The 10,292-nt window shown below is 47.7% G+C and overlaps 1 protein-coding gene across 1 annotated transcript; it reads right to left on the bottom strand.

Moving 5' to 3' along the window:
* Window positions 1–1,576: 1,576 nt before the first annotated feature.
* Window positions 1,577–5,782, bottom strand: AQP10 (aquaporin 10). The gene is made up of 6 exons (XM_063107189.1): window positions 5,780–5,782; window positions 5,265–5,391; window positions 3,100–3,237; window positions 2,875–2,993; window positions 2,295–2,512; window positions 1,577–1,715 (listed from the first exon to the last, which is right to left on the bottom strand). Exons 1-6 carry the CDS (start codon window positions 5,780–5,782, stop codon window positions 1,577–1,579), a joined length of 744 nt encoding a protein of 247 aa, XP_062963259.1.
* Between the last annotated feature and the right edge of the window lie 4,510 nt (window positions 5,783–10,292).

Genomic DNA, 10,292 nt, shown 5'->3' with positions numbered 1-10,292 from the left:
AGGCAGTTCTTCCCTCTCCGATGTTCTACATGCTTCTCCTTGGCACTCCGCGCCCCTTTCCTTATCTCCACGCGCCCCTACAGCACTCCATCCTCCCATCGTGCAGTCTCTCGATCTCCGCATCCTCAGGCACCCGGACACCCCATTCTCTCCAATCATCCACTCCCCTGCCCCGTCTCACCGCAGCTCCCTACTCCCAGTCCCCCGTCCTCCCCCGTTCACACCCCTACCCGGCCCCTCCAGCCCGAGTCCGCGGCCGCAGCCGCATCTCCCTCTGCCCGCGCGGCCCCGCGCTCCCGGGCTGCCCAGCCTCGCCTCGCCTCACCTCAGCGCTCAGCGCTCGGCGCCCGCCCCGGCTGCCCCGTCCTGTCCATGCCGGGGGCTGGGGCGGGGGGCGCTCGGCTCAGCTCCCCGAGGGCTCCCGCCCCCCCCAGCTGCGGCCCCGCTCCCCCCGGGGCTTCGGCCGGCTACTTTGTGGCAGTTTCGGCCACGGCGGGGCGGAAGTGACGGAGGTGGCGGTAGAGGGCGAGGGGCGGGAGGGGATTTTGGGGAGGGGTGATGGAGAGGGAAGGGGGAGCCGCCATCTTTGTGCGGGGCAAGGGGAGGGTCTTAACCCTTCCGAGGCTTCACGTTGCCAGGCGGGGTTCCCCCCTCCCCACATCCACTCCGCATCTTAAAACAAAACAAAACAAAGAAGCAATTCGGGAGGCTAGATAGCGCAGAGATTTTATTTGGAAGAAAGAGAACAGAAGAACACTGCCTTCCCCGCAAAAAGAGCATCTTCTGCCGGGAGAGGCGTGAGAGCTGGAGAAGCGGTGAACGAGAATTTCCCCCTGCCCCCGATTCATGCCCCTCGGAGCCTTCTGCCCTGTGTTCCTTCGCCTTCTCTCCTCGCCCTGGCTCATATCATTGTATTTCACCCTCTCCTCTAATGACAGCCCCGGAATGTCTAGGTATTGGGTTGCGCTTCACTTTCTATGCCTTGCTGTCTCTGGAATGGCTGTGCTCCGCCTTTACGCCCTCTCTCTGCCTCCTGGGTGGAGGTCGTTTCCCCACTCCTCACTACTACCTTGGGGCAGCGGAGTCTAGCGCCCCTGGGAGGGTAAAGGAGGGCAGCTGAGGTTACGAGAGCTAGGAGTCAGGTAGGTGGGACCAAGCCTTGGAGGGAAGTCCCCGGGGTTATGCCTCCCACTGGATGGTCGGCCTCTTCCACTCTGCAGATTCCTGCAGCCTTCCCAATCCAGCATCCAGGGTGCGCACCCTCTGCCGGTTACTTTGAGCAACTACGTTCCTAGAAGCCCTAAGGCTCAAAAAACCACTTGGGGTAGGAGGGGATGAGGAGTCCTAGTCACCAGACCTCATCCTCCTCCAGTTCTTCCCTGTCTAGGAGCCTTCCCAGTAAACAGAGAAGCTTCCCTGGATCTGGCATATTATTAATAAAGAGAAAGGATGTCTGTCTTGCTACCAGGTCGGTGGCTCTCTCCACTGTCCATTAGTGAAGTGAGGGCTGTCATAATCATGGCTTACACTCCATCATCAGGGTTCAGGGGGGAATTTTCAAGTCTGAGCCTTTGTGTTAGACAGACTGCAGATTCTGAGCTGGCTCTGATTCTTCAGGATGGTGCAGAGCCACCAGCAGTTGGTATGCGGCTGTACCAAGGACGGCCCCCACCAGAGGGGCCACCACAGGCACCCACCACCAGCCATTACCAGCACTGCAAGTGAAGGACAAAAGGGAAATATCAGGGCTGACTTCCTTAGCTTCCCCTCTCCCCCGCATCAAGGACTGGCAGGGAAGGGGCAGCGATAACAAGAGAGTTCCCTGAAGTAGTTCCTGGAGTGATGGACACCAGGAAGAGAATGTCCTGACACCAAAGCATAGTTCTTAGAGAGGAGAGAACCCCAGGAGAGCTTGGTCCAGCCTTTTGCCTTAGGGATTTATTTTGCTGATGAGGTCTCTTTAACATGACATGCCCCAGAACACAAATTTTTAAATCATAGTGTTTCACTAAAAAGGGGGGAGCAGGCCAAGGAAAAAACGGAGAACGTGTGGCTTGGCAAAAAGACACTACCTAACAGGCCAAGAGCACTATTTAAGATGAGAGAAGCTGGCTGGTTAGCTCGGTTGGTTAGAGCACGGTGTTATAACACCAAGGTCAAGGCTTCGGATCCTTGTACCAGCCAGCCACCAAAAAAAAAAAAAAAAAAAAGAGGAGTGAGCTGGGGACCCAGGGACAGAGCCCTTACAGAAGGAGGTGAGTGGAGGATAGCCACCAGGAAAGGCTGTCTCCTACCTGAAGACTTCAGGGCCCCAGCCAGCCACATAGGTGAAGAGCCGTGGGCCCAGGTCCCGGGCAGGGTTGAGTGGGGACCCACAGTTGGCACCGATGGATAGACTAATGACCAGGACCAGCAACCCCACCGCCACAGGCTCCAGACCCGCAGGCACTCCCTTGTTCTGTCTGTCCGAGATGGCCAAGATCCCCGCAATCAGCACCGCGGTGCCCAGAACCTTGGAGTTGATAGAGGCAGAGAGGTCCGCATCAGCTGCCAGGTGTTCCATCTGCCCTCTCTCACCCTAACACTCCACGCCACCACCCCCATGTCATCTGGCTTTGTCCAACACAGGCAGCTGAGGATGGGGGAAGGGGAGTTACCAAGATATAACCAACCACACATCCCACCCAGAGCCCAAATAACAGCCTGGGGTAGGGCTGACCAGTTAGCTCAGTTGGTTAGAGCGTGGTGTTATAACATCAAGGTCAAGAGTTCAGATCTCCATATGGGCCAGCCAACAAAAAGAAAAAAAAAGGCTGAGGTACCAAGGGACAGGGCAAAGGTTTGGGCTCTTCCAGGTGTTCCTTTCACACCTACCTGGTCCAGGAAGCCATTGTCTAGGGACAGATAGGGGGCAGGATAGGTGGCAAAGATGGAGGCTGTCTCCTTTGGGCCAGTCACCGTCAGGTTCCCACCTGTATAGTTCTGTATGGCATCTGTGGGGGACGGGTACACCCAGGGTTTCCATATTTGCTCATCCAATACTGTTCCAAGGCATTCCTGCCCACACACAGGTGCCCCCAACCCTGTTTCCTCCATTACCATGGTAGAGAACATAGGTGGCTCCTGAGGCACAGAAAGCAGACAGTAGCTGCACCAAGGAGTAAATGGGGAGCTTGGCCCAGGGGAGGTGTCCCAGGAGACACATGGCCAGGGAGACAGCTGGATTCAAGTGGGCCCCTTCAAGGATCAAGGAAAGGAAACAAGCATCAATCAAATGTCACTGCCAGGCACTGTCACTGTTACTCCTTGCCACAACTCTTAAGGCAGATATTATTCCCATCATATAGTTTAAGAAATTGAGGCTCAAAAAAAAATAAAAATAAAAGCTGGAGGCATAACACTGCCTGGCTTTAAACTATACTACAAAGCTATAATAACCAAAACAGCATGGTAGTGGCATAAAAACAGACACACAGATCAATGGAATAGAATAGAGAATCCAGAAATCAACCATACACCTATAGCTATCTGATCTTCGACAAAGGCACCAAGTCTACACACTGGGGAAGAGACCGCCTCTTCGGCAAACGGTGCTGGGAAAACTGGATATTCATAGGTAGGAGAATAAAACTAGACCCGTACCTCTCACCATATACCAAAATCAACTCAAAATGGATTAAAGAATTAAATATACATCCTGAAACAATAAAACTGCTTAAAGAAAACATAGGGGAAACACTTCAGGAAGTAGGTTTTGGTACAGACTTCATGAATATGACCCCAAAAGTACAGGCAAAAAAGGAAAAATAAACGAATGGAATTATATCAAACTAAAAACCTTCTGCAGAGCAAAATAAACAATTACCAGAGTGAAAAGACAATGAACATAGTGGGAGAAAACATTTGCAAAATATATATCTGACAAAGGATTAATATCCAGAGTATACAAGGAACTCCAACAACTTTACAGCAAAAAAAAACAAATAACCCAATTAAGAAATGGGCAAAGGAGCTGAATAGGCATTTCTCAAAGGAAGATATATGAATGGACAACAGATGCATGAAAAAATGCTCATCATCACTCAGCATTCGGGAAATACAAATCAAAACCACTTTGAGATACCATCTCACTCCAGTTAAGATGGTTAACATCCAAAAGACTGAGAATCATAAGTGCTGGAGAGGTTGCAGAGAAAAAGGAACTCTCATACACTGTTGGTGGGACTGCGAAATGGTGCCTTTATGGAAAATGGTATGGAGGTTCCTCAAACAATTACAGATAGATCTACCATATGACCCAGCTATTCCACTGCTGGGAATATACCCAGAGGAATGGAAATCATCATGTTGAAGGGATACCTGTACTCCCATGTTTACTGCAGCACTATTTACAATAGCCACGAGTTGCAACCAGCCCAAATGTCCATCATCAGATGAGTGGATAAGGAAACTGTGGTGTATCTACATAATGGAATACTACTCTGCTATAAAAAAGAATGAAATACTACCATTTGCAGCAACATGGATGGACTTAGAGAAAATTATATTAAGTGAAATAAGTCAGGAACAGAAAGAGAAATACCACATGTTCTCACTTATTTGTGAGAGCTAAAAATAAATAAATATGTACACAAAGAAATAAATGGTGGGGGGAAGAGAAGACACAACAATCACAATTCCTTGAACTTAAGACAAGTGAACAGATATGATGTTGTTGGCGGGGAGAGGGGAGTGGGAGGAGAGAAAGAGGAACTGGTAAAGGGACATGAAAATCAATTACATTGTATATTGATAAGTTAAAATTAAAAATTTAAAATTTAAAAAATTGTTTAAAAAGAAATTGAGGCTCAAGAAGGTTAAGTGACTTATCAAGGTCACACAGTGAAGCCAAGATTTGAACTTGAGTCTGTCTGCTCTTTACACAGCAGAACATTGATGCAGTGTGTAGACTGTCTGGGGGACAACATGTGAGGTCCTGAGCAGAGATGAGCCCCAGACATAAGAGGATGGCACTTACCCTCAATGCTCTGCCATAGATTGCTGCCTAGGTGAGCCAAGGATTAATGTGAGGAAAGGAGACGGAGAGATACAGAAAGGGGAGCGTCTAGATGGGGCCAAAGGCACAACTCAGTCTAGGACACTGGTCAAGCTCAATGAGATAATGCCCATGAGTCACCAATAGATCTGCCTTTTCGCTATCACCAGATACCCACACTCACATGTGCATCCCACTCCCTCTAATGAACAGACCCCACCTTCCTCACCTGAGACATTGCCAGCCATGTAGATGGCTATCGTAACAGCCAGAGAGCCAGCCAGAAAAAAGGTGAAGAAGTTGCCTTTGGTTTCTCCACTGGTGACAGCCTGGGCCACAGCCGCCTGAGTGAGGAGCTAATGGGGAGAGTGGAGGTGAGGAACAGGGAGACCAGGAGATGAACAGGAGAGACATTGGGAAGGCTAGCGGAGCAGCCAAGAGAGGTGAGTGGGCATGAGGGACAGCACGGAAAAGAGAAAAGCAGGAAGAGGGAAGGGAAAAGAAATGGGGAAAGTAGAAGAAGAATGAAGAAAGGAAAGCAAGGTGAGAGAAGGGAAGGGACAGGAACGAAAAAGAGGAAGTAGTAGAGGAAAGGAGAGAGATTAGGAGAGACAAGAGTGGGGGAAAGAGAAGCGATTGAGAGTAGAAAGAAAGTGGGACACAGGAAGAAAGAGATAAAGATGCCAGGAGGAGCCAGAAATTTGCCCACTTCCCTCCTTTCCTTCCCCCAATTACCCTGCCTACCATGAGCACAAACACACCCAGAAACTCCGCCAGGCATTGTCGAACCAGCAGGCTACGGATCCGGAGGTGGCTCCTGATTTTGGGCAGGGGCTGAGCACAGGTCATGGTGAGACACCCTATCGCTGTTCACCGCTCCCTCTGTCTGCGTAGGCACACAGCTAATACACAGCTACTGCCTGCCAGGAGAAAAGATAAGGGAGAGACTTTAAAACCAATTAGCTCAGGTTCTGACCAGCAGCTAATGTCTGTGCACAAGTGCAGGCTAAGGAGGACAGCAATAACAGGAGAATGTGGGCAGGCTGTGTGCAAAACCAGAGCCTGGAGTTTGCCCAGGCCCTTTCTCTTATGTCCTTCATCCCCATTCCTCACAGAACAAGCTTCCCCCTATGCTGATGGATTGAGGGAAGAACGCTGCTTCATATACATTAGTTCTCTTGGTCCTAAAGATAACTGTGTAAAGTAATACTATTGCTCCCATTCTACAGATGAGGATACTGAACCTTAAAATTCCCCAAGACTACACAGTTAGTTAGTGGGTGAGTGAATTCAAGTCCAGGTCTTCTGACTCTCCATCTGGTATTCCACAATGCCTCTCATCTGGAATGTGAAGCTTTTCCCCAAACCATGTGGATGCCTGGAGAACTCACTAGGCATCCAGAGAGACTGGGCTGAAGGCCATAGACTATGGGAATGAAACCCACACACTGAATGCTTGTACTTCCTTCATGCACAGTCTCACCTCAGCTAGAGAATGCTCTAACTTTGTGTCTTCTGCCACAGCTTGAGTTGAAGACTTCTATCCACTCTGAGCCCCACCTGCCCTTCTCTGGATGCATATCACTCCTACTCTGCATATAACACATAGCTTCATCCTACTTCTTCATATCTCAAGCCTCCAATTAGATTCATTCAACATTCATACTTCAAGACACTGGGGAAACAGCAGTGAACAAAACATAGTCTCTGCCCTCCTAGAGCTTATGTTTTAGTAGGTGGAAACAGATAACATACAAATTTTTTTTTTTTTTTTTTAAAGATGACCGGTAAGGGGATCTTAACCCTTGACTTGGTGTGGTCAGCACCACGCTCACCCAGTGAGCGAACCAGCCATCCATATATGGGATCCGAACCCGGGGCCTTGGTGTTATCAGCACCGCACTCTCCCGAGTGAGCCACGGGCCGGCCCTAACATACAAAATTTTTAAATACCATATACAGTTTATGAGGTTATTGAAGGCTGGGGCCATGATTTATATAACCCCATGGGCTACAGTCCTGGGCACATCTGTGTGCAGTAATACTTCTTTACTGGATTATAGTGCTCCACCCAGATACTCTCTTCAGAGCCAATGCACCCATTCCCCAGCTGCTGGGAATATCATCTGTTGATACCACACAGCTGCCTCCCTCATTGGGCAATGCCCTCCAAGGCAGGAATCCACCACACTTAAGTTTACATGCCCTCCTATAGGCCCCACAGCCTATGACTGGTTGATACAAAGATACAAAGGCCTGTGGGCCGAGCCCGTGGCGCACTCGGGAGAGTGCAGCACTGGGAGCGTGGCAACGCTCCTGCTGCGGGTTCGGATCCTATATAGGAATGGCCAGTGCACTCACTGGCTGAGTACCGGTCACGAAAAAGACAAAAAAAAAAAAAAAAGTTACAAAGTCCTGGTCTCTTTGCCTCATTTAGGGACAACTCTAAAATGCCATTTCAGCTCTAAAGTTCCCCATAGGATCTGCTGAGGCCTCTGTTATAGCTTCAGTATGTGTCAGTTTCTGGGCCATCCCGTGGCTCACTTTGGAGAGTGTGGTGCTGACAACACCAAGTCAAGGGTTAAGATCCCCTTACTGGTCATCTTTGTGTGTGTGTGTGTGTGTGTGTGTGTGTGTGTGTGTGTGTGTGTGTGTGTGTGTGTGTGTGTGTGTGTGTGTGTGTGTGTGTGTGTGTGTGTGTGTGTGTGTGTGTGTGTGTGTGTGTGTGTGTGTGTGTGTGTGTGTGTCAGTTCCTCCCTATGCCTAATCCTACTTTCCTCACTTCCTACATGTGTATCTCCCAATAAACTTTATTCATGTATCTCTTCAATTTAAGAACTCAATTTAAGATGGTTGGTGTCAGGAGTGGTCCTAGTAAGCATACTATATTTTATTTTAGTTTGTTTTATTATTTTATTTTATTTTATATTTTGACAGCTGGCTGGTATGGGGATCTGAACCTTTGACTGTGGTCTAGCAAGCATACACTAAAATGGAATTTAGGGCTGGTTGGTTAGCTGACCTGGTTAGAGCACAGTATTATATCACCAAGGTCAAGGTACTTATAAAATGGGATTTGTGGTCTGGCTAGTGGCTTATCTGGGAGAGTGTGGTGCTGATAACACCAAGGTCAAGGGTTCTGATCCCAGTACAGGACAGTTGCCCAAAAATAAAATGGGATTTGCATGATAGATTATTCACCTGTTGGTTGGCAGTAAGGATGCTGTCATGGTGGTAGGTGGAGAATGGACAATCTCTAGTATGCTGTAGTGATGCAATTATTAAAACTGTCAGGAGTGGTAAATTGGAAGGAGTTACTGTTTGAAATGATATACACTGGTGCAATATCTCTGAGAGGTATATGCACTTGAGAGGTATGAGAGGAAAGACAACTATAAATTCCATTGAATTAATCACCAAGTCAAGGCAGACTATGAAGGCAATCAGGCCTCCTTGACAGCGTTTAAAGAAACCCTAGTCTTTTGCATCCAGTGGGCATCAGAGTGGAGGACCAGCTCAAACCTTAATTGTACGAGTAGCAGAGTGTTAGAGAAGGCTGAATTCTCAGCCCTAGCAGATCTCCTATGCCAAGGTTAGGGTCCAAAAATAAAAAGGATAGGATCCTGAGACTTGGAATAGGGACATCTAGGAAATGCAACTGGGAATTTTGAGTCCCTAGATTCCTCTGAACCCTCTGAGCCTGCAGAATTGGCTAACTCTACACTTGCAAAAGGATTATACAAAGCCTTCAAATGAGGCAGGTGCTTTAAAAGACAATACTCATCCCTTTCAGGATCTATCTCCTTCTCCTCCCTTGGCAACAAGACCAATAACAAGGAACAAATCTAGCAGAGACCCGAAGAGGATGTTCTTTCCTACTAAGAGAAGAGAGGGAATATATGGTAAAGGAGCTTCAAGATCGTGCTCATATGCACATGCAGAATTTGGTAGGAACACATAGAACTGCATACTGAGAATGTTGAATCAAAGGAGGTGGGCCATAAAGTTAGATATAAAAGAATTTGTTGATATGGGAGTACTGTTCCGTGACAGAGGATTTAACATCCTGGCAAGATCCATGGGGCAATGGGATGAATATATTCCTAAAATGGTTCTAGGAAAGCTTGGCACAAATGATGGCCCTCACTAAGAAAAGTAAAAATGCCAGAACTGGTCATTTACATTGGTGACCATTATTGAAAAAAGAGGAATATTCAAACCTTCTGAGAATTTTTGGACAAAGGACCTGAATTAACTGACAATGATAAAGCTGAAATAGCTGACAATGCAAAGTTATACCACAGCCCCTTGTTAAAGTAGAAGTGTATGGGGTCCTGGTAATAAATGGAGTTCTGGCTCAGGTGTGGTTCATAGCATAATCCCTAACACCACTGATCCTCCTAGCTGTCATTTCCCCAATACCCCAGCATATAATTGAAATGGATATCCTTTGAAGTTGTAGCACACTCACACTGGTTTCTTGACTCATAGGGTAAGTGATGAAGTCCAACTAGAAGTGTGAAACTGCCCCACACCAAGATTAATAAATAAAAATAAAACCAATACCATATCCTAGGGAAGATGGAAGGGATTAGTGCTACCCTCAAGGAATTAAAGAATACAGGGGAGGTGGCCTCTATCATATCACTAGTTTGGGTCCTATAAAAACTGTTAGATCATGGCAGATGGAAGTGGTCCACCATAAACTTAAACAAATAATAACCCCAACTGCAGTTGCTGTGTCTCATATTGTAATTTTTTAAAACAGTTCAATATAGCCTCTGGCTGGTGGTGTACAGCCTTTTATATGGAGAATGTTATTGTCCATCCAATAGGAGCAGGAAGGGAGATCAGAAGCAGTTTGCATCCACATTGGAAGGCCAACACTGTACATTTATGGGTTTGCCCCAGGGCTCTCTGATGCTCTGTCATACAATCTTAAGGGGTTCTGACTATCTGGACATTTTAAAAAACATCATATTGGTCCATTATAAGTATGACATCATGTTAATCAGACCTGAAGAGCAAGAATTGGCGAGTATATTTGAGGCCTTGGAAAGATATGAGGATACTTCAAAAAGTTCATGGAAGGGCCGAGCCCGCGGCGCACTCGGGAGAGTGTGGCGCTAGGAGTGTGGCGACGCCCCCCCCCCCCGCGGCTTCAGATCCTATATAGGAATGGCCGGTGCACTCACTGGCTGAGTGCCGGTCACGAGAGAGAAAAAAAAAAAAAAAAAAAGGTTCATGGAAAAAATAG

Source organism: Cynocephalus volans, chromosome 8 (genome assembly GCF_027409185.1).
Source record: "Cynocephalus volans isolate mCynVol1 chromosome 8, mCynVol1.pri, whole genome shotgun sequence".
NCBI classification, from domain to species: Eukaryota; Metazoa; Chordata; class Mammalia; order Dermoptera; family Cynocephalidae; genus Cynocephalus; species Cynocephalus volans.
Note: the sequence above shows the minus strand (reverse complement) of the source record. Positions and strands in the feature narration are given on the sequence as shown.